A 23,431-nucleotide genomic window follows, 5' to 3' on the forward strand; every position below is an offset into this window, starting at 1 on the left:
AGTTTGAGGTTATAACAAAATGTTAAAATGGAAACCGTGCTATGTAGGAGGCTTTTTGTCCTAAAGAAAGGAATCGCAGCGAGATAGCAGCCACAGGACACCTGAATCTTTCAGAGAAAGACAATTTATCAGAATTCTCTCTTATCAGAAGAATCGAGCTTCTTCCCACCTGGCTCAGCCCTGAAGAGGCCGTCAGCATTCAGAGGGAGAAGTTGACACTGACCAGACAGAATCCTGTGTTTGAATGGAATTTATGCATCATGTATGAGGTGCATGAATATGCAACAGGTTATTGTTTTTAAGGGTTAATCCTCTGTTAATGTGGGTCCTTTTTCAGGCTTATGCTGCCCAGAAAAAGATACCCGGATGTCCTTAACTCTTTGTTTCTATTGTCTCATATTGTCCTAATCCAAATTGCCCAAATTATTATTACTCTAATTATATCACTATTTTTATAACCATTTTATTACTATTAAACTTTTAATATTTTAAAAACAAGTGACTGGCGTTTTTCACGCGTAGGGACACCCAGCGAGCCCTCTCAGCTCTGCCAGCTCCATCCCAGCACAGGGACTGGGCTGCTTTGTCCCTTGGCCCCACGCTTGGCTGGCAGCAGCACCACCTGCAGCTTTTGGAAGCCCCCATGCCAATGTCTGCCCACTTTCAAGTCCCTTCCAACCCAAACCCTTCTGGGATCCCACAACTCTGTAATTCTAAGATTAAAACACCCCCAGCCCGCACCCCCACCCAATCCTCTGCTTCTTTTAAAATTAAAAAAAAAAAAAAGAAAAAGAAAAATGAAGGCAATTTCCTTCTGAGTTGCTACAAATTCTTCCTCCAGCTCTACCAAAGTTCCGCTCCCAGAGTGGCTGACTCAGTGCTCTGCTGATTCCTATTTTGCTGCAGGATAAATGACAGAGGAAGCAGCTGGATGGGGATTAAAGCCCCCAGCTGTGCTGTCACCTGAGCAGGTGACACTGGGCAGGCCATGCTGGGGTGCCAGAGCCGTCCCTGGCACAAGGATTTGTCCCGGAGGGGGCAGCAGCTCCTCTCACCAAGCACTACTTGGGGAGCTCCAAACTGCAACCCAAATCCTCGCAGGGATAAGGGACACACAACTGCTGGAAGCAAAGTGCCAGGCTCAACCCTCCCTGTCATGTCAGGAGCTGGTGGCCTGGCACAAGTGATCAGCAGCCCCTAAATCAACGTGCCAGGCATTTTGGGCTCTACGTTTCACAGGACTGCCTCTCCCTCGTTTATTTGTTATTTACTGCCCCACTGGAAGATTTTTGGGCAGAAAACAAGGATGCTCCCAGCACAGCCTGAGAGCCAGTGGTGCGTGCTTTGCCATGGGCTGCCACCAGCTCAGTGCCACCAAATTCCATCCCTTCCTGATGGCCCTGGCTACTCAGAGCACAGCCCCTGGTTTTGGGATGGTGAGCACCAACACCACCAGCCAAAACATCACAGAGGGCACAGCTCTGGATGTCCCAAAGGACACGGCACAGCTCATCCCTGGAGGAATGGGGCACACGCAGCCTCTCTGGGGGCTCCAGCGCCCACTCCGAGTGATGCCAAAAGGGAAGAACCCGAGAAATCCCGCAGAAATGGGACACTTTTTCTAGAAAGCTTCTTCGCATCACTGCCGGAGGCCCGGGGCTCCATCTGCGTCCCCGAGAGGGAGTCACAGGCTCGGGATAGCGCCAAGGAGCCGCCTCCACCGGGCTGGCAGCCGCCTCCACCCGCAGGGCACCGCGACATGGGGACATCCCGCGACACGGGGGACATCCCGCGACATGGGGACATCCCGCGACACGGGGGACATCCCGCGACACCCCCTGCGCTCCTCGGCAGCGTGCGGGAAACCGGGGTAGGGCTCGGGAGCTCCCCAGCCTTTCCCCGCGCGGTGCCGGTGCCCTCCCCGGTGTCCTCTCACAGAGGATGCCGGTACAGGACGCGGTCCTGCGGCAGGTCCCTGCCCTCCCACGGGGATGTCGGTGCCGGTCCCTGTTCCCTGGTCGGTCCCTGCCCTCCCACGGGGGATGCTGGTATGGGGATGCCGGTATCGGGATGCCGGTACCCGTTCCCCCGGCCGGCCCCTGCCCTCCCACGGGGGATGCTGCTATCGGGATGCCGGTACCTGTTCCCCCGGTCAGTCCCGGCGCCGTCCCCCTTTCCGCGCTCCCAGTGCCGCGCCCGCGGTTTCGCCGTGCTCATTATATATACCAGCAAAAATTATGCGGCCACGCCCACCGCCACGCCCACTCCACGCTTCACCAATCACCGACTCCTCGCCGCTCCTGCCCTACCCAATGAGGAGGCGGGGCCGTGAGGGGCTGACCAATGAGGAGCATCCCGGCGGGGCGCGCGCCGCAGTTTCTCTTAAAGCGCGGCTTTCCCCGAAATCAGCTGACCGAGGGGGCGGGGCCTGAGCGGGAGGGGGTGGGGCCTGGGCGGGAGGGGGCGTGGTTATCCCGCCCCTGTCCCGGGTCTGTCCCGGGTCTATCCCAGGCCGGTTCGGTCCCGTCGTTCCCAATCCCAAATTAATCCGTTCCCAGTTCCAACCCAGCTTCCCCAGTCCCAGAGCAGCCTGCCCAGAGCCAGACTGGTCTGGTACCAGTCCCAGACCAGTCCATTCCCAGTCTCGGACCAACATCCCAGTCCCAGCCCAATCCATTCCCAGTCTCGGACCAACATCCCAGTCCAAAACCAATCCATCCCCAGCCCATGATCAGTATATCCCCAAATAAACCTCCCCAATTCTAGACCAGTCTCCCCAGTTCCAAATCAATCTAGTCCCATACCAGTGTCCCCATTCCCAGATCAATTTCCCCATTCCCGGACCAGTTTCCCCAGTCCCAGATCAATTTCCCCAGTCCCACACTGGTCACTCTCCAGTCCCAGGTGATTCTATCCCCAATCCCAAATCAGCCTTCCCAGTCCCAGACCAGTGTCCCCAGTCCCAGACCAGTGTCCCCAGTCCCAGCCCAGTCCATTCCCATTCCCAGGCCACGTTCTCCAGTCCCAGACTGGTCCATCCCCAGTCCCAGACCAGTGTCCCCAGTCCCAAACCAGTGTCCCCAGTCCCAGCCCAGTCCATTCCCACTCCCAAGCCACTTTCCCCAGTCCCACACTGGTGCACCCCCAGTCCCAGTTTAGTCCAGGCAGTTCCCAGTTCTTTTCTGGATCATCCCCAGTCCTGGATCATCCCCCCCTGCCTGCCCCAGCAGCTCCCACTGTTCCCAGTCTGGATTTGGTGTCCTGGCTGTGCCCCAGCCTGGCCAAACCCAGCCAGACCCACCAGAGCATAAAGGACCATCTGCAGCCTGACTTCAGAGGGGGATTTTTTTGGGATTACCAGATTACACGCACATTTCTTGGAAGAAAACCATAATTACTCCCACGTGGGTAATACAGAGAAATGGGAAATGTATGGAGCTGCACAGATGGTTTAATAAAAATAACACTCTGAGGTGCACAACCTTTCCTGTCATTTCTAATAAAGGATGGCTGGAATGGCCCCTGTTTTTAAAAACCCCACTGATCCTCATTGGATCCCCCCCAGGAGATTTGGGGTGAGCCAAGAACCATCTTCTGCAATCAGATACAGTCAGGAGGATTCATTTTCTTTTTTGACCAAAAATACAATTTTAAGCTTTGCAGGGGTATTGCATCCTCCTGCTAGATAGAGACCCTCCTGTAAAAACCTCTTTCTTTTGTTAAAATTCTGGGAAACTTGTGATAATTTAAAGGGTCTGCACACAACCAAACTCTCCATCCCCTCTGGGGACCAAAAACCTGGAAATTCGTCACAGTGGGGCGAGGTGACTTCATCATTCCCACCTTCACTCTGGCTCTGCAGCTTCCTAGGCAAGGTAAAGGTAAAGGTGGAAAGGAAAATCCAAATTCCCTGGGGTGAGGAGGATCCCTGTGGGGAGGATAAAAAAATTAACCCAAATAAAATTGGGTTTCAGACACTTGAAACAGGCTGGGAAGGGAAGATGAGCAGGGCCAGGAATGTGCTGGGAACAATTTTCCCTGTCTGCAGCACCATGGGCAGCTCAGCCTGAGGTGCTCTTGGCAATGTCCAAAAAGTGGAAATCAGCCCAGTTTTACCTGTTTGGGGTTTGCCTCCCAGCTGCCAGAATTCCTAAAGCCACCTCAGGTCTCCCTGATGGAGGACAGAGTGGAAAAATAGATATATTCTTATAAAAATAGATATATTCATACAAAAAATAGATATATTCATATAAAAATAGATATATTCATATAAAAATAGATATATTCATATGAAAAATAGATAGATATTTGATAGCCCCCAAATCCAGGGAAATCTGGGCTGGGAGGAGGTTTTGGGGCATGGTTGTGGCTGTGATGTCAGGCATGGAGGGTGCTGCTGCTGCATTCCCTGTGATTCCCCAAACCTGGGGGGTTTTCCCAGGTTTTGCTTTGGTGCTGTGGTTCCCAGGGAATGTTTGAAGCCCGGGCTGTGGAGCTTATCACACCTCCTGCACATCTAATCTCTGCTTATCACCCATCTCCAATGACTTCCTATTAACTCCCACTTTCTTCTCTTTTCTCTTCCTGCCTGCAAGTTCCATTTTTCTGCTTCCTAAAACGAAAACAGAGGCTTTAAATCCAATATTGATCCCTGAGCTGATTGCTCAGCCTCCCCTCAGCCCACTCCATCAACCTCATTAATTGCTTTCCCATTATTTCCATGTGGAATAACAGCCACAGGGGCCCTTTTCTCCATCTAAATAAATGGGAAAAAAAAAACATTTTTTTCCCCTAGAATCCTATACATCATGGCCAAACACGGAATATTTAAAACTTTTCATTTTGCTGGTGGTTCTCATCAAGAAAATGGGAAGCTGGGAAGTCATTTCAGTCCATGTCTGTATTCCCACCAGGAACACCACAAATCAAGTCCAGGCACCCTCAGGATTTAATCACTTTTTTCTTTATTAGGAGCTGGGTGAGTCACCCCTGGTGCTGTCACACGACGTGTACCCAAAAATCTTCATCCAGAGAAATTCCTAGAAATGTTTTGAATCCCTTTTTTCTTAGAAGGAATTGCAGAACAGACTTTTTTTTTTTTTTTTTTTTTGAGTGGACAAACAGGGTAATTACAGTAAAAAGGGCAGGATGGCACGGAAGGGTTGAAGGTTTCCATATGGAAGGGCTGAATCTATGGGATGGGATGGGTTGAAAGGCAGATGGGGGGAATTCCTGCCAAAAAAAAAAAGCTCTGGAAAAACACAATCCGAGTTTGGGATGAAAAACTGGACATGGCCACAGGGTTCAGGTATCAAAAAGGCTTTTGGAGAAGGACAGAGTTAAATTGGTCCATGGGTTGAGTGAATCCAACCAAGCTTTTGGTTTCTTTGGCAAGCAGGGACATTCAGATGGGGCTCAGGGAAATCCCACACCCACTCTGGCTCCAGGGATGGAGGCAGTGGGACAGGCACTGCTGGATTTCCCCCCTCCCTGGGGCTGGGATAAGGAAAATCCCAGATAAAACCTAAATTTGGGTTTACCTTTCCCCTTATCCCTGGGGCTGGGATAAAGAAAATGCCAGATAAAACCTAAATTTGGGTTTACCTTTCCCCTTATCCCTGGGGTTGGGATAAAGAAAATGCCAGATAAAACCTAAATTTGGGTTTACCTTTCCCCTTATCCCTGGAGTTGGGATAAGGAAAATCCCAGATAAAAGGTAAATTTGGATTTACCTTTCCCCTTATCCCTGGGGTTGGGATAAAGACAATGCCAGATAAAACCCAAATTTGGGTTTACCTTTCCCCTTATCCCTGGGGCTGGGATAAGGAAAGCCCCAGACCCCAGAGCCCAAGACCCCCGTGCCTTTGATCTAACCTTTGGAAAAAAAAACCAATTACCAACCTTATATGAAGAATTACAAGCCACGAAAGTTTAAGTAGAATGATAGTGAATTTATCATGGGGTGAAAAATAGATTTTTGGGGTTTTTAGAATGGGGGTTCAGGAGGTAAGATGGAGGAACCTGGGTGTGTCCTGTCCTTCTTCTTCTTCTTCTTGGCCTCCATCTTCTGCTGTGATGTTGGCACTTTTGGATTGGTTTAGAGTAGAAGCTCAGTGTCTAACATAGGTGATGGGTATTGGGAAGTTATGGTAAATATTGTACATGTAGTTTTAAGTATAGAAAGATAACACCAGGGGCAGGCAGAGTGCCTTGGACCGTCCTGCTGAGAGGACCATGGCTGGACAGGAGAGTTTTATAGATAAGGAGCAATGAACAACCTTGAGAATGAGAACTGAAGGGCTCTGGCTCCTTCTTCAACCGCCAGGCTGGGAAAAGAGACTTTGTGACCCATCTCGGGGTCACTGTGAGCAGCAGAGGCTCCAAGAGCTGGCAGCTCTGTGGCTCCTGTCCCCCTGCTCCAGCCTGGAGCCCAGGCTGCTGCTGGCATCTTTGTGCCCTACACACCAATCCCTGCAGGTGCTTGGCAAAGGGAAAACTGAATTTTCCAAGCCCCAGGGCCAATTCCTGCCCGGGAACAGCCTGGCTGCTTTATCTGCTCATCCACCCGCTGCCACCAGCGGTGTCACCTGCGCGGCACGGAGGGGACAAGGTGGGAGCCGGGCAAGGGAGCCGGGAGCAATCCCTGCCCCCGGGCTGCTGCTGCTGCTGCCCCAGCAGACGCTGCAGCTCCTCCTGGTCCTGGAAGGGGTTCCTGCCGTATTCCCGGCGGATCCAGGCGCGGTACTGCCGGGAGAAGAGGCAGGAGAGGCTCTCAGGGGGAGCTGGAAAGCTCAGAAACCCCAGAGAGAGATGGAGCAGGGCAGCTCCGGGGGAAAGCAGCGAGCAGAGCAATTCCTGCAGCATCCCCAGCACAGCCAGCGTGCAGGAGGGTCCCACCCCACAGGAGCTCACACTCAGCACCCCACAGATGCAGTGGATCCCCCATCCCAGCACAGCCAGCGTGCAGGAGGGTCCCACCCCACAGGAGCTCACACCCAGCACCACACAGATGCAGTGGATCCCTGATCCCAGCACAGCCAGCGTGCAGGAGGGTCCCACCCCACAGGAGCTCACACCCAGCACCCCACAGATGCAGTGGATCCCCCATCCCAGCACTCCCCACATCCCCAAGCACACACAGCGTGCAGGAGGGTCCCATCCCACAGAATGAAGGGATGAAGAAGGAATGAAGGGACCAAGAGCAACAGCAGGATGGGAGGGTTAAAAAGAAGGAATGAAGGGACCAAGAGCAGCAGCAGGATGATGGGGAGGGTTAGAAAAGGAGGTCAGTGTGGATGGATGTCCCCACAGATGCAGTGGATCCCTGATCCCAGCACACCCAGCATGCAGGAGGGTCCCATCCCACAGGAGCTCACACTCAGGCTGGAGGGATGAGGAAGGAAGACAGGAAGGGATCAAGAGCAGCAGCAGGATCACAGAATCACAGAATTTCTAGGATGGAAGAGACCTTCAAGATCATCGAGTCCAACCCATGTTCTAACACCTCAGCTAGATGATGGCACCAAGTGCCACATCCAGTCTTTTTTTAAACACATCCAGGGATGGTGACTCCACCACCTCCCTGGGTAGATGATTCCAGTAATGGGTATCATCATCCCAGGATGATGGGTAGGGCTAGAAAAGGAAGCCAGTGTGGATGGATGTCCCCAGAGATGCAGTGGAACCCCCATCCCAGCACTCCCCACATCCCCAGTCCAGAGCTGGCAGCACCCTCAGCTTCCCACACTGCCTGCAGCTGGGACAGCAGCTTTATTTATTCCTCCTTGCCAAGAAGCTGCTGCTGCTGCTCCTAATGTGCCTGAATTCCTGTAAGGAAAGATTCCCAAGGCTTTTTTTTTTCCCCCAGAAGCAGTTGGTCCTTGCAAGGTGGGGCAGGTTTGATGTCAGAGCACCTCGGGAGGTTGTGGGGAACTTCTCACCCCACTTGTCACAGACATCTTTTCATGGAAAATCCTTTCCTTAGGATTTTTTCCTCCTGGGAAGCTGAGAGGCCTCAGGAACAGAGTGTGGGCAATGGTTATCTGCTGCTGTGGAATGCAACAGGTGCATCTGGGATTGGGCTCGTGTGGTTGTTTCTAATTAATGGTCAATCACAGTCCAGCTGGCTTGGACATGGAGCCTGAGCCACAAACCTTTGTTTTCATTCTTTCTGATTCTATTCTCAGCTTAGCCAGCCTTCTGATGAAACATTTTCTTCTATTCTTTTAGTATAATTTTAAAGTAATATATATCATAAAATAATAAATCAGCCTTCTGAAACATGGAGTCAGATCCTCATCTCTCCCCTCACCCTCAGACCCCTGTGAACATGGTCACACTCCTCCTCCTCCTCCTCTTCCTCCTCCTCCTCAGCCCATCTGGGGTAAGAAGGCAGCCTGGCCACGCGTGCCAGCGCCACAGGGTCAGCTGTGTCCCCAGAATGCCCATCTGTGCCCTCTCTGGCTTCCTTTTCTGAGCCTCCCCATCATCCTGCTGCTGCTCTTGCTCCCTTCCTTCCTTCCTTCTTCATCCCTGCAGCCTGGAGAAGCCCCATTTGCCAGCTTGAAACCACAGCAGTGAGGCTGGAGCACCTTCCCCATTCCCTCCTCCCATCTGAGCCCCCTGAGGTGAAGGAAACTGAGGCACCAGAGCCCCAGGAGGTCCAGGATGTTCCTCATGGGTTTAAACCAGCAAGGATTGAGGTTTCCCACACACCAGGGCCATTCCAGGGCTGACATCACACACGAGTGGGAGTTTCAAGGAAAAGGCAGCTCTTGCTAAATCCCACAGACAGGAAAACACATCCCAGCACCTCCACCCTGGGCTGCCTCAGGGAAAGGGCTGCAAAGCCACTGGCAAAGCTGTGAGGGGATGGGAAAAGCAGCTTGGGAGGGAAAAGGAGGAAATTGTGGTGTCCAGGGTGGATTTGGGGAGCAGGAGGAATGGCTGGGGTGGAGGGAGGGACGGCAAAGCGCAGCCCAGGGTGTGTGGGAAGGGCTGGGGAGAGCTGCCCTGCCAGGGGAAGCCCTGCAGGGAATCTCCAGCACCCAGGGTGGTTTGTAATCCCCAGGAGCATCTGCCAGCCTCCTCCAGGGACGTTTCTGGCAGCTGGTGACAAAGGGGCAGGGCCACATCCCCCCGTGTGACAGCACCGGGGAAGGGAACTTGGCCTTGGGGACAGTGTCACAGGAACTTGGCCTTGGGGACAGTGTCACAGGCTGTCCCTGCTCCCTCCTGCCAGGACAGGAATCCCCTCCAGGGGCTCATGAGGAGCACAGGGACCCCCTGTTTGCCATGGGAACCCCCCCAGGGGCTCAAGGGGAGCACAGGGACCCCCTGTTTGCCATGGGAATCCCCTCAGGGACCCCCTGTTTGCCACAGGGACCCCTGTTTGCCATGGGAATCCCCCCAGGACCCCCTGTTTGCCATGGGAGCCCCCCCCAGATCCCCCTGTTTGCCATGGGAACCCCCCAGGACCCCCTGTTTGCCATGGGAACCCCCCAGATCCCCCTGTTTGCCATGGGAACCCCCCAGATCCCCCTGTTTGCCATGGGAACCCCCCAGGTCCCCCTGTTTGCCATGGGAACCCCCCAGATCCCCCTGTTTGCCATGGGAACCCCCCAGATCCCCCTGTTTGCCATGGGAACCCCCCAGATCCCCCTGTTTGCCATGGGAACCCCCCAGGTCCCCCTGTTTGCCATGGGAACCCCCCAGGACCCCCTGTTTGCATGGGAATCCCCCCAGGACCCCCTGTTTGCCATGGGAATCCCCCCAGGACCCCCTGTTTGCCATGGGAACCCCCCAGATCCCCCTGTTTGCCATGGGAACCCCCCAGGACCCCCTGTTTGCCATGGGAATCCCCCCAGGACCCCCTGTTTGCCATGGGAATCCCCCCAGGGACCCCCTGTTTGCCATGGGAACCCCCCAGGACCCCCTGTTTGCATGGGAACCCCCCAGGTCCCCCTGTTTGCCATGGGAACCCCCCCAGGTCCCCCTGTTTGCCATGGGAACCCCCCAGATCCCCCTGTTTGCCATGGGAACCCCCCAGGACCCCCTGTTTGCCATGGGAACCCCCCAAGGGCTCAAGGGGAGCACAGGGACCCCCTGTTTGCCACAGGGACCCCTGTTTGCCATGGGCACCCCCCAGGACCCCCTGTTTGCCATGGGAACCCCCCAGGACCCCCTGTTTGCCATGGGAACCCCCCCAGGACCCCCTGTTTGCCATGGGAATCCCCCCAGGACCCCCTGTTTGCCATGGGAACCCCCCCAGGACCCCCTGTTTGCCATGGGAACCCCCCAGATCCCCCTGTTTGCCATGGGAACCCCCCAGGACCCCCTGTTTGCCATGGGAACCCCCCAAGGGCTCAAGGGGAGCACAGGGACCCCCTGTTTGCCATGGGAGCCCCCCCAGGGGCTCAAGGGGAGCACAGGGACCCCCTGTTTGCCACAGGGACCCCTGTTTGCCATGGGCACCCCCCAGGACCCCCTGTTTGCCATGGGAACCCCCCAGGACCCCCTGTTTGCCATGGGAACCCCCCCAGGACCCCCTGTTTGCCATGGGAACCCCCCAGATCCCCCTGTTTGCCATGGGAACCCCCCAGGACCCCCTGTTTGCCATGGGAACCCCCCAGATCCCCCTGTTTTTCCCTTGCACGGCGGCTGCAGCGCACGGGGGGCTCTGTCTCCAGGGCTGGCACGGGGTTTAGGGGTGACAGGAGCTGTGACACCCTTTGCACACATCATTTCCAGGGTTCCCCTTCCCTTGCAGGGCGTCTGTGTCCCATGGGAAGTTTGGGAAGGGGGAAGGGGCAGAGTCCAGAGTGGGAGGCTGGAGGCAGCCACAGAGCCAGGTGGGAGCGCTGCTTTTAAAAGCCTTTCCCTTTGCTTCTTAAGGGCTTTCCCTTTGCTTTTTAAGGTTTTTCCCTTTGCTTTTTAAGGGCTTTCCCTTTGCTTTTAAAAGCCTTTCCCTTTGCTTTTTAAGGGCTTTCCCTTTGCTTTTTAAGGGCTTTCCTTTTGCTTTTTAAGGGCTTTCCCTTTGCTTTTTAAGGTTTTTTTTTCCTTTGCTTTTTAAGGTGGTTTTTTTCCTTTGCTTTTTAAGGGTTTTTTTTTTTCCTTTGCTTTTTAAGGTCTTTAGTTTTTAAGGTTTTTCCCTTTGCTTTTTAAGGGCTTTCCTTTTGCTTTTTAAGGGCTTTCCCTTTGCTTTTTAAGGTTTTTTTTTCCTTCGCTTTTTAAGGTCTTTGGTTTTTAAGGTTTTTCCCTTTGCTTTTTAAGGGCTTTCCCTTTGCTTTATAAAGTTTTTCCCTTTGCTTTTTAAGGTCTTTTATTTTAAGGTTTTTCCCTTTGCTTTTTAAGGTTTTTCCCTTTGCTTTTTAAGGTTTTTCCCTTTGCTTTTTAAGGTTTTTCCCTTTGCTTTTTAAGGTCTTTCCCTTTGCTTTATAAAGTTTTTCCCTTTGCTTTTTAAGGTCTTTTATTTTAAGGTTTTTCCCTTTGCTTTTTAAGGTTTTTTTTCCTTTGCTTTTTAAGGTTTTTCCCTTTGCTTTTTAAGGTCTTTTATTTTAAGGTTTTTCCCTTTGCTTTTTAAGGTTTTTCCATTTGCTTTTTAAGGTCTTTGCTTTATAAGGTTTTTTCCTTTGCTTTTTAAGGTTTTTCCATTTGCTTTTTAAGGTTTTTTCTTTTTAAGGTCTTTTCCTTTGCTTTTTAAGGTTTTTCCCTTTGCTTTTTAAGGTCTTTCCCTTTGCTTTTCAAGGTTTTTTCTTTTTAAGGTTTTTTCCTTTGCTTTTTAAAGTTTTTCCCTTGGCTTTTTAAGGTCTTTGCTTTTTAAGGTTTTTTCCTTTGCTTTTTAAGGTCTTTGCTTTTTAAGGTTTTTTTCTTTGCTTTTTAAGGCCTTTGTTTTTTAAAGTTTTTTTCCTTTGCTTTTTAAGGTTTTTTCCTTTGCTTTTTAAGGTCTTTCCCTTTGCTTTTTAAGGTCTTTCCCTTTGCTTTTTAAGGTCTTTGCTTTTTAAGGTTTTTCCCTTTGCTTTTTAACATCTTTTCTTTTTAAGGTTTTTCCCTTTGCTTTTTAAGGTTTTTTCCCTTTGCTTTTTAAGGTCTTTCCCTTTGCTTTTTAAGGTCTTTGCTTTTTAAGGTTTTTCCCTTTGCTTTTTAAGGTTTTTTCTTTTTAAGGTTTTTCCCCTTGCTTTTTAAGGTCTTTCCCTTTGCTTTCGGAGGCTTTCCAGGTCAAACGTGCAGCTCTGACCCCTGCACTGGGTGCTCTCCCTGGAATGCAGCTGGGCTCTGCTCCATCCTCCCTTCCCTGCTGGGAACCAGCCAGCCTCAGCCCCTGCTCTCCCAAAACCTCGTTTTGGGGAGGAAATAGGAGATTTCTGCCCTCCTGCCTGCCACCTGCCCCTGAGAGCGGGGCCCTTGGTGCCCAGACATCCCAAAACTCCTCACAAGAGCCTTCCTCCCTCTCCACTCCCCCTCTCCCTGCTGCATCCCCGGGAGCTGGCCCAGCTCCTTCCTGAGGTTCCCAAGGGACAAACTGCTCTCCCATCCTTCCTGCTGCATCCCAACTCCAGAAAACAAGTTCGGGGTTTTTAAGAGCTTTTTAGAGTGCACTCACACAGTATCAAGGGCCTTATTTTTTAAAATTTCTTTTTGTTTTTGCACACAAACCCCCCAAATCCTCAGGCGATAAATGACATTCCCAAATCCAGCTGGGACAAACAGCTGCATGCAAAGGAGCCATGCCTGGTTGCAAACCCCTCCAAAATGTACCCAAGGGTTTTTAAGTTTGGGGTTTTTAAGTCTGGGGTTTTTAAGAGCTTTTTTAAGTGCACTCACACAATACCAAGGCAATTTTTTAAGATTTCTTTTTGTTTTTGCACGCAAACCCCCAAATCCTCAGGCGATAAACAACATTCCCAAATCCAGCTGGGGCCAAACAGCTGCATGCAAAGGAGCCATGCCTGGTTGCAAACACTTCCAAAAGCATCCAAAAGGGCCTTTGGTGCACCCAAAGCACCCCAAGTTTGGGGTTTTCAAGTTTGGGGTTTTTAGGTTTGGGGTTTTTAAGAGCTTTTTTAAGTGCACTCACACAATACCAAGGCAATTTTTTAAGATTTCTTTTTGTTTTTGCACACAAACCCCCAAATCCCCAGGTGATAAACGACATTCCCAAATCCAGCTGGGGCAAACAGCATACAAAGGAGCCATGCCTGGTTGCAAAGCCCTCCAAAAGCGCCCCCGGGGGCCTCACCTCGTGCAGCAGGGTGCTCTCGTACTCCTGCAGCTGCTGCTGGAAGCCAGGGTTGGGGCTGGCGTAGGAGCGGACGGCCCTGGTGGCAGCCAGGCAGCTCTGCCAGCCCAGCTCCGTCACTGTCATCAGGTATGCCACCAGCAGGGTGCTGCTGCGGGACACCCCGGCCAGGCTGGGCCAGGAGGAGCCAGTCAGGGATGGGATCCTGCAGGAACCAGCCCTGGGATGCGGGTGCCTGGCTGGGCTGTGAGCAGCGTGAGCTGGAGGGGACAAGGAGCTCCCCTCTCACACTCTCACTGCTGCTGTCACCTCCCTGTCCCTTCCTCAAGCCACATCTTGGGTGCTCAGGTGGTCAGTGATGTTCAACACCAAGGACACTTTTAGGAGCCCATGCCTGACACCTCAGGTTTTGGCTGTTCTATTTTTCACATTCTGTGCTGCTTTAGTGTGCGGGTCTGAGATTCGGATTAGGTGAGGGAGTGTCTGACATCGTGAGCAGGCTAAAAATACTGAGCCTCCCATTCCTGCAAGGAGATGTCAATCCAAGGGTCCTCCAGCAAATGGAGCATCACCATCTGGGAGGGTTTTCCAAAGTGGTGCCTCAGGTTTTGGCTTTTATGATTTTCAGGTCCTGTGCTGCTTTAGTGTGTGGGTCTGGGTTCACATCAGGGGATGCTGAGCTCTGGGCGCAGAGCAGGGAGACAAAACAATTCCTGCTCCAGCTGGGCACCAAGGACAAATGATCCAAATCTCAGCCCAGGAGCACAAACACCGTGGGCTGGAGAGAGAAAAACAAGGGGGGGACTGCAGGGGCTAAAGCTGGAATGGGACAATGAACTGCAAGATGCAAATGGAGCAGAACTGATCCCAGGGAGAGACCCCGGGAGCGCTCGGGCATCTTGGGACCATTTTGGTCCATGTTGGGACCATTTTGGGACCATTTTGGTTCACCTTGGGTTCATTTTGGGACCATTTTGGTTCATCTTGGGTTCATTTTGGGACCATTTTGGTTCACCTTGGGTTCATTCTGGGACCATTTTGGTTCACCTTGGGTGCAGCCCTGCTGGGCTCTTGTGCTGCCCAAGGTGGATCCATTGAGGAGATCCTTTTAATAAATCCCTGCTTTATTCTGTAGCTCTGCCCAGCCTCTGCTCCAGCTCAGCCTTCCCAGGGCTCCATCCCCAGCTCCCAGAGGATGGCTGGGCTCTGAGGGGTCCCAGCAGCTCTCACCAGTGCACCAGGCAGCCTCCCCCTGCGAGCCGGCACTCGTGGATGAACTGGATGCACTCCTTGAAGTGCTGCAGCCTGCAGGGAGAGAGGCAGAGGTGAGGAGGGAAGGAAGGGCTGCCTGTCCCTGCAGGGCACCCTGCAAACACCAGCACTGTCACTCCCAAGGGTTTTCCACCACCCCAGGGCCACCAGCGTGGGGTGGGAGCAGAGATCCTTCCTCTGCCAGGCGAAGGTGATGCCTCAGGTTTGAGCTTTTATATCTTTCACATTCTGTGCGGCTTTAGTGGGTGGGTCTGAGCTTCATACATGGGGATGGTGAGCTCTCTGCACAAAGTTGTTAAGTTATTAAGTTAAAAATTAGTTATTCGGTTAAAAAATAGTTATTAAGTAAGTATTAAGTTATTAAGTTAAAAATTAGTTATTAAGTTAAAAAATGGTTATTAAGTATTAAGCTATCAAGTTAAAAATTAGTTATTAAGTTAAAAATTAGTTATTCGGTTAAAAAATAGTTATTAAGTAAGTATTAAGTTATTAAGTTAAAAATTAGTTATTAAGTTAAAAAATGCTTATTAAGTATTAAGCTATCAAGTTAAAAATTAGTTATTAAGTTAAAAAACAGTGATTAAGTTAAAAATTACTTATAAAATAGTGATTAAATTAAAAATAAAAATAATTTAGGTATCATTTCTTAATTGAACAGTTTATCCCTAAAAATATCTTACAAAAAAAGAGATACAACTCCATTTTTTAACTTATTAAAGCACTATAAAACTCACAATCTGTGAAATATCTGTAATATACATAAAATAACCTGTAGTATAAATAATATAAATAAAATAATCTGTAATACAAACAAAAACCAATAAACAGCTAAACCCAAACAAAAAAATACCATCTCACACATTTCATCCCAACCTTAACCAAAAAAAAAAAAAACCCAAAAAACCCAAAAAATCCACAGAGAAGAGGGTCCCTTTGGCAGCCCCTGTGCTGCGGCGCCGGACTTCCTCTGCTGCGCGTGATGGGGTGGGAGGGAGCCCTCGCTGCCTTCCTGATTTCTCAGAAGCCAAAGCTTGACCTCCTGCAGTCATTCCCACTGCCAAGGGAGCTGCTTTCCCTCTGGGAACTCTCCAGGAGCTCCTCCATCCCTGCTGGCCCATGGAGGAGGGTGTTTGTTCTTCACCCTGCCCTGGGGCGCTGGGCTCGGCGCTGTCTGAGGAGCCAGAATGAATTAATGCAGGAATCGCAGGGGGTTCTGCTCCCCAGGAACAGCAGGAGAGGTGAGGGAGTGTCTGGCATGGTGAGCAGGCTAAAAATACTGAGCCTCCCATTCCTGCAAGGAGATGTCAATCCAAGGGTCCTCCAGCAAATGGAGCATCACCATCTGGGAGGGTTTTCCCTGCCCAAAGTGATGCCTCAGGGTTAAACTTTTATGATTTTCAGGTCCTGTGCTGCTTTAGTGTGTGGGTCTGGGTTCACATCAGGGGATGCTGAGCTCTGTGCACAGAGCAGGGAGACAAAACAATTCCTGCTCCAGCTGGGCACCAAGGACAAATGATCCAAATCTCAGCCCAGGAGCACAAACCCCGTGGGCTGGAGAGAGAGAAAAACAAGGATGGGACTGCAGGGGCTAAAGCTGGAATGGGACAATGAACTGCAAGATGCAAATGGAGCAGAACTGATCCCAGGGAGAGACCCCGGGAGCGCTTGGGCATTTTGGGGCCATTTTGGTTCATCTTGGGTTCATTTTGGGACCATTTTGGTTCATCTTGGGTTCATTTTGGGACCATTTTGATCCATCTTGGGTTCATTTTGGGACCATTTTGGTCCATCTTGGGTTCATCTTGGGACCAAAATGGTCCATCCTGGGTTCATCTTGGAACCATTTTTGTCCATCCTGGGTTCATTTTGGGACCATTTTGGTCCATCTTTGGTGCAGCCCTGCTGGGCTCTTGTGCTGTCCAAGGTACATCCATTGAAGAGATCCTTTTAATAAATCCCTGCTTTATTCTGTAGCTCTGCCCAGCCTCTGCTCTAGCTCAGCCTTCCCAAGGCATCAAAATCTCATCCCAGGGGATTTCCCTGCTTGTCCTGCTGATGTTCACAGAGCACACAACATCCCCCAGGGCCTGCAGGTGCTGCCCACTGAGCTCCAAACTCTCCAGATCCCAGTGCTCCCCTTCAGCCCCTCGGCAGGACCAGCAGGAATCTTCTCTGCTTGCAAGGACACGATGCTCATGCCTCCAGCCTCCATCCCTGTCCCAACATCCCAAAGGAATTTGGCTCCCCCATCCATCCTCACCCACTCCACGGGTGTTTTTCCCACAGGGAAAGCTCTGCCTGTGCTTTTCCAAGCGTGGGATCAGGCAGTGGAATTAGTGCTGAGCTCCCGAATCACAAGCAGGACACAAAGTTCACCAGGATTGTGAAATCCAAGGCATAAACTGACAAGCAGAAAATAGTTTCTTGAATAACTCTTCCTTCCTGCAGGCAGCCTTATCTTCTTTTTTTGGGGTTTTTTTTTCCCCTTTTTTTTATTTTTTTTTCCCTTTCGTAGACACGCCATGAGCGCAAAGAAATGAGCGAAGGGGGAAAAAATAACAACCAAAAAAACCCAGTTCTTGCTGAGGCAGGGTTTTCTTGTAAAGCTTCTCTTTCCGCTCAGCCCAGAGCATGAGCAAGCAGGATTCCACCCCCAGGCATGGCTGCTGCCAAGGATGCTGGAAAAAACAGCACCTCCACAGGCAGGGGCTTGGAAATTAAGTTTTGATGCTTTTTAGGGTTTGATTGGAGGGAAAAATCCCCTGGATTTGCCAATTTGCTGGTGCAAATTGATGATTTATTGGTGCAAATTGATGATTTATTGGTGCAAATTGATGATTTATTGGTGCTCGTCACCCAAAGCAGCAGCATCCCACAAAATCCTGGGAATTCCTCCCAGCTCCTCTCAGCAGCTTCATCTCCAAAACAGCATTCCAAGAGTTATGAGCATGGGTCATTGCTTTATATGGCAAAAATAATTCATATTTTAATAAATTTCTCTTAAAAAAAAATGCCTTGAGGACTGACACAAATCATCTTTCTAACACTCCAGTTTTCAGTCCTGCCCAGTGGAATAACTCTGAAACTTGACAAAAAAATCACATTTCCTGACTGCAAACACATATTAAAAATAGATTTTAAGCCCTAAAATCTTATTTACCGCATAAAAATGAACCCCAGCTTCTGGGAAGCTCAGGGGTTACGTGAAATTTCACAGCATGGATGGACTGAACCTTCATCCTGCACAACCTGATCTTTTATTGACCAACTGCTGACAGGAAAAAAGGATGGGAAATCACTTACAGGTTTTGACTGGATGAATCCGAGGCTGAGATACACAGATAGGTCATGTCCTGCAACACAGAATAAAACAGTCACTAAATACCTCCAAGAATCACAAAATCCTCCATTTCTCTCTCTTTTTTTCCTTCCTCAGTTGACCTTGAGGGGAGAAGAAATCTGAAAACCACCAAACCAGTGGGGTTTGCTCCACTGCAATGGATGAGTGCATCCATCCCTCCCCACTGATTTCCCCTCAATCCCACAGGACGGGCCAGGCTGTGGGGGCAACTCAAACATTCAGGAGCCCCCCAAAACAGAGCCAGGGAGCCCCAGACTCCACCAGGAAGACGTGCACTGACAAAGCCACTGTCATCAATGAGTTATTTCCTCCCTGTCCTTTTAATACCCCATAAATCATCTGCTGCCTGCTGGCCTAGGTCAGATTACTTTCCTCTCCTTAAAACATCGCTTCCTCGATCCTCCCTGCTCAGAGCTAAATTTAGATCCTTTTTATCAGGGGGTTGGGGTTTGTTTTTTTTTTTTTTAATCCTTTCTTAGCAAAATATGGGGGGAAATCCTGCAGCCAGAGCGCCAGGGATTGCCCCATCTCCATCAGGTTCAGGCAGCCCAAGCCCCTGGACCACCCTCCAGCCCGGGAGGCTGAAAAATTGGATTATTTAAGGAAGGAAGGGGCAGAGCAGGATGGGCACTGGGTTAATTCTGTGCTGGGGCGACCCACAGGCTTTCCACACATCACCTCACCCCACAGCTCCACGCCTGGTGCATCCCAACGTGTCCCCAGGCTGGCAAGAGGCACCAAATCCACCCTGGAGAAGCCAAAAGGTCTTTGACCCACCCCAAAGCTCAACCCACACCCCCCAGGCCGGGATGAACCCCAGGGCTGCTCACAGGGCCGGGTGTTCCTGTGCTGGGGCTGGGTGTCCCTGTCCCTGCCCCGGGTGTCCCTGTCCCTGCCCCGGGTGTCCCTGTCCCCATCCCACCATGGCAGCGGCGCTGGGGTTTGTGGTCACCGCTGGGGCCGTGATTGACACATTGCAAAACCCCCCGGGCCTTCCGCTTCCCCTCCGCGGGCTCTGCTCCCTGGTGTAAGGGCTGTGTGCTCTCTGCTCCCTGGTGTAAGGGCTGTGTGCGCTCTGCTCCATGGTGTAAGGGCTGTGTGCGCTCTGCTCCATGGTGTAAGGGCTGTGCTCTCTGCTCCCTGGTGTAAGGGCTGTGTGCTCTCTGCTCCCTGGTGTAAGGGCTGTGTGCGCTCTGCTCCCTGGTGTAAGGGCTGTGTGTGCTCTGCTCCCTGGTGTAAGGGCTGTGTGCACTTTGCTCCATGGTGTTAAGGGCTGCTCCCTGGTGTAAGGGCTGTGCACTCTGCTCCCTGGTGTAAGGGCTGTGTGCTCTCTGCTCCATGGTGTAAGGGCTGTGTGCTCTCTGCTCCCTGGTGTAAGGGCTGTGTGTGCTCTGCTCCCTGGTGTAAGGGCTGTGTATGCCCTGCTCCCTGGTGTAAGGGCTGTGTGCTCTCTGCTCCCTGGTGTAAGGGCTGTGTGCTCTCTGCTCCCTGGTGTAAGCACCCCTCCCCGCCGGGGCTCCGTTCGCGGGGCGCCGCCGCCCTCTCGTGGGGACCCCCCGGCAGCGCCGGGCACCCTCCGGGCACGGCCCCGCAGCGCTGCGGGTCCCAACTGCCCCCCAAAAACCACCCAAACACCCCGCTGCACCCCAAAATCCACCCAAACACCCCACAGCCCCCCAAAAACCCCAATGCTCCCCAAAACCCACCCAAACACCCCGCTGCTCCCCAAAAACCACCCAAACACCCCACAGCCCCCCAAAAACCCCAATGCTCCCCAAAACCCACCCAAACACCCCACAGCCCCCCAAAAACCACCCTAGCACCCCGCTGCCCCTTCCCCAAATCCATCACTGAGCCCCTTTGGGCAGCATCTCCTGGTGCAACTCAGTGTAAATCAGTGTAAAATGGTGTAAAACAGTGTACATCAGTGTAAATCTGTGTAAATCGGTGTGAATCGGTGTAAATTGGTGTAAATCAGTATAAATCAGTGTAAATCACTGTAAATCGGTGTAAATCAGTGTAAATCAGTTTAAATTGGTGAAAATCAGTGTAAATCACTATAAATTGGTGTAAATCGGTGTAAATCAGTATAAATTGGTGTAAATCTCTGTAAATCGGTGTAAATCACTGTAAATCATTGCAAACCAGTATAAATTGGTGTAAATCAGTGTAAATCGTTGCAAACCCAGCATTGTTTCTCCCCAGGCCAGGAGAAGGCCCAGGGTGTCCCTTCCCTGGCTGTCCCTTCCCAGGGTGTCCCTTCCCAGGGTGTCCCTTCCCTGGCTGTCCCTTCCCTGAGTGTCCCTTCCCTGGCTGTCCCTTTCCTGGCTGTCCCTTCCCTGGGTGTCCCTTGCCTGGGTGTCCCTTCCCTGAGTGCCCTTCCCTGGGTGTCCCTTCCCTGGGTGTCCCTTCCCTGAGTGTCCCTTCCCTGGCTGTCCCTTCCCAGGCTGTCCCTTCCCTGAGTGTCCCTTCCCAGGGTGTCCCTTCCCAGGGTGTCCCTTCCCTGGCTGTCCCTTCCCTGAGTGTCCCTTCCCTGGGTGTCCCTTCCCTGAGTGTCCCTTCCCTGAGTGTCCCTTCCCAGGGTGTCCTTTCCCTGGCTGTCCCTTCCCTGGGTGTCCCTTCCCTGGGTGTCGCTTCCCAGGCTGTGCCTTCCCTGAGTGTCCCTTCCCTGGGTGTCCTTTCCCTGGGTGTCCTTTCCCTGGCTGTCCTTTCCCTGGCTGTCCCTTCCCAGGGTGTCCCTTCCCTGAGTGTCCCTTCCCTGGGTGTCCCTTCCCAGGGTGTCCCTTCCCTGGCTGTCCCTTCCCTGAGTGTCCCTTCCCTGGGTGTCCCTTCCCTGGCTGTCCCTTCCCTGGCTGTCCCTTGCCTGGGTGTCCCTTCCCTGAGTGCCCTTCCCTGGCTGTCCCTTCCCTGGCTGTCCCTTCCCAGCTCCTGCTGCTGCCCCGGCTGTCCCCAGCCCCCCCAGCCAGGCACTCACCTCCAGCACGGGCTTGGCGCCGCTGTGCACGGACAGGATGTGGGTCACCCCCTTGCTCAGCAGCTTCTCGTGGTCCTCAGAGTCTGGAAACGGGAGCCACGTGGGAATTTCCTGCCCTGCTGCGACCCCCCCCCCAGCCCCTGACCCCCATTCCAGCCCTGCCTCTCGTCCCACGCGGTGCAGGGAGGAGGTTGGACACCCCCATCCAGGCAAAATCTCCCTGGGATGCACTGGGTGCTCAGCAGGTTCCTAAAGCCGTCCCTAAAGTCAGGAATTACCCTGAGAACTGAGACAAGGCTGCTGTGTCCTTGCTGTTGGGGAGGTTTCCAGATATGCCATGAATTTCCTGGGGTTCCAGCATGGCTGGTGAGCGCAGCTGGTGCACACATCTTTTATGGAAAAGCCTTTCCTTTAGGATTTTTCCTCCTGAGAAGCTGAGAGGCCTCAGGAACAAAATGTAAACATGGATTATCTGCTGCTGTGGAATGCAACAGGTGCATCTGGGATTGGTCCATGTTAGATATTTGTAATTAATGGCCAATCACAGTCAGCTGGCTCGGACACAGAGCCCGAGCCACAAACTTTTTTTATTCATTCTTTCTTATTCTATTCTTAGCCAGCTTTCTGATGAAAGCTTTTCTTCTATTCTTTTAGTATAGTTTTAATGTAATAGATATCATAAAATAATAAATCAAGCCTTCTGAAACATGGAGTCAGATCCTCATCTCTTCCCTCACCCTCAGACCCCTGTGAACGCGGTCACACACAGCTCCCAGGGGACATCCCCCTCCTGGGCTGGACTGGGATCACTGGAAATTGGGGATTTGGGGCAGCTCTGGAAGATGCTGAGATTCCCAGCACATGGAGTTGCCAAGGAGAGGAATCCTCCAGCCCTGCCAGCTGCCCAAGGACCCCACAGCACCAGGGAGGGGCAGGGAATTCACTCACCACGAATATTCCCCAGGTAGAGGCCGGTGACAATCTGGGAGGTGACAAAAAGGAGAGAGAATTCAGATGGCACCAGGAACAAGGTACATCTGATGTGGTGGGAATGAGCTCCAGCAGGACCAGGACACCTGGCACCAAACTCCCCAGGCCATGCCAAGCCAAGCACCCAAATCCATGGATCATATCCATAAACAACCAGGAGAGGCTGAGCCCAAACCCCTCAGGAGAGCAGAGCTCAGGAACAACCCAGCACAGGAATGGGAGGAGTTTGGATGTGATCCTCTGGAGTTCCAAATGTTGCATCTGCCACCTGGGGATGGATGGATGCTATTTACAGCAGGATTTCTATTTATTGCAGTTAAGAGATGTCAATGCTGCAAATTTGGTCTCCAACTCGCTGCTGCAGGGTTATGAAGGAGAAGAGGGACAGCTGAGGGTGTTTAAGGGGTGTGAGAACCTGCCAGAGCGTTTCCAGAGGCACAGAAAGACAGAGCTGATTATCAGCTGGACTTGCTGGGTGCCCATCTGGCAGAAGAGCCCTGGTTTGAGGAGTTTTAGGGTTTTCAGCAGCACTGGGTCACATCCAGCTGAACCCCAGCCCATCCCTGTGCAAACACCTGGATTGAGCACAGCTCAAAGTGTGAAGGGGAATGCAGAGCCCTGCATGTCATGGGAGTCCAAAATTGGATCCTACAAAAGGCTCTGCACCAATCCAGCCCTTGGCAACAACAGCCTGGGCTCCCCAAAAGTGCACCATAAAAGGCACTTTGGGGGCTGTAAAAGGCACTTTGCCTGTCAGGCTGAGTTCACAGGGGTGAATCCCCGGTGTTAAACCACATCAGAGCCATGCAGAGGGAGTTTGCCCGATCTGACCTCTCTGTTGTTGTCCCAGAGTCTAATTTTAAACTGAAGGATTCACATTCCAAGTGGTTATTTAAGGACAGCAACAGAAATTGATCCCCTCCTCCAGCCCTGGAGGAAAAAGCAGCACTGAAACCACATTTCCCCCATTGCTGGGGCACACCCCGAGGGTGGGAAGGAGGGAATTTCCCTGCAGGGACCCCTGTTATCCCTGAGGATGAAAATGCCAAGGTTTTAGCACCCCAGGGATGAGCATTTAATGCCAGCTGTCACTTTTCTGACACCTGCAGACACCGAGCTCTTCACCCCGATATAAACCTTGGATTTAAATCCCTGTTTGTTTTCTTAATTCTCTTGAAGTGCTTGGAATTCCAAAGGGCTCTGGGAAAGGGGAAGGTGCAGAGAGCTGTATTTAGGGACCTGGGAAGTGCATCCATGGGCTGCAGAAGCAGAGAATGTCCTGGCCACCATCCCACTGTCCCCTGTACCTTGCTCATTCCAGTCCCCATGGGTTTTCTCTCCCCAGGATCAGGATTTGGGTGGTTTCTCAGTCTCCAAGGCTACCTGCAAAGAAACACCCCAAATTCCCAGGGAGGATGGTGAGGTGTGACCCCCTCCCAGAGCAGGAGGAAGGGAAACACACCAGGAAGGGAGCAAGCAGAGCCCTGGCAAACTCAGCTCACCTGAGGCTGCTCCAGCGGGTCCTGCTGCTGCTCTGGAGGGAAGGGAGCAGAGAGTGGCTGGGGCCAGGCAGAGGAGGATGAAATAAGGATCTGGG

The 23,431-nt window shown here is 51.9% G+C and overlaps 1 protein-coding gene across 1 annotated transcript; it reads right to left on the reverse strand.

Annotated features, from left to right (window-relative positions):
- Positions 1-6,549: 6,549 nt before the first annotated feature.
- LOC136561339 (dual specificity protein phosphatase 22-A-like) lies at positions 6,550-23,162 on the reverse strand. The gene is made up of 7 exons (XM_066557608.1): positions 23,142-23,162; positions 21,793-21,826; positions 20,845-20,927; positions 17,813-17,862; positions 14,468-14,542; positions 13,238-13,409; positions 6,550-6,744 (listed from the first exon to the last, which is right to left on the reverse strand). Exons 1-7 carry the CDS (start codon positions 23,160-23,162, stop codon positions 6,550-6,552), a joined length of 630 nt encoding a protein of 209 aa, XP_066413705.1.
- Positions 23,163-23,431: the final 269 nt, after the last annotated feature.

The sequence above is a fragment of the Molothrus aeneus genome, chromosome 11 (genome assembly GCF_037042795.1).
Source record: "Molothrus aeneus isolate 106 chromosome 11, BPBGC_Maene_1.0, whole genome shotgun sequence".
NCBI classification, from domain to species: Eukaryota; Metazoa; Chordata; class Aves; order Passeriformes; family Icteridae; genus Molothrus; species Molothrus aeneus.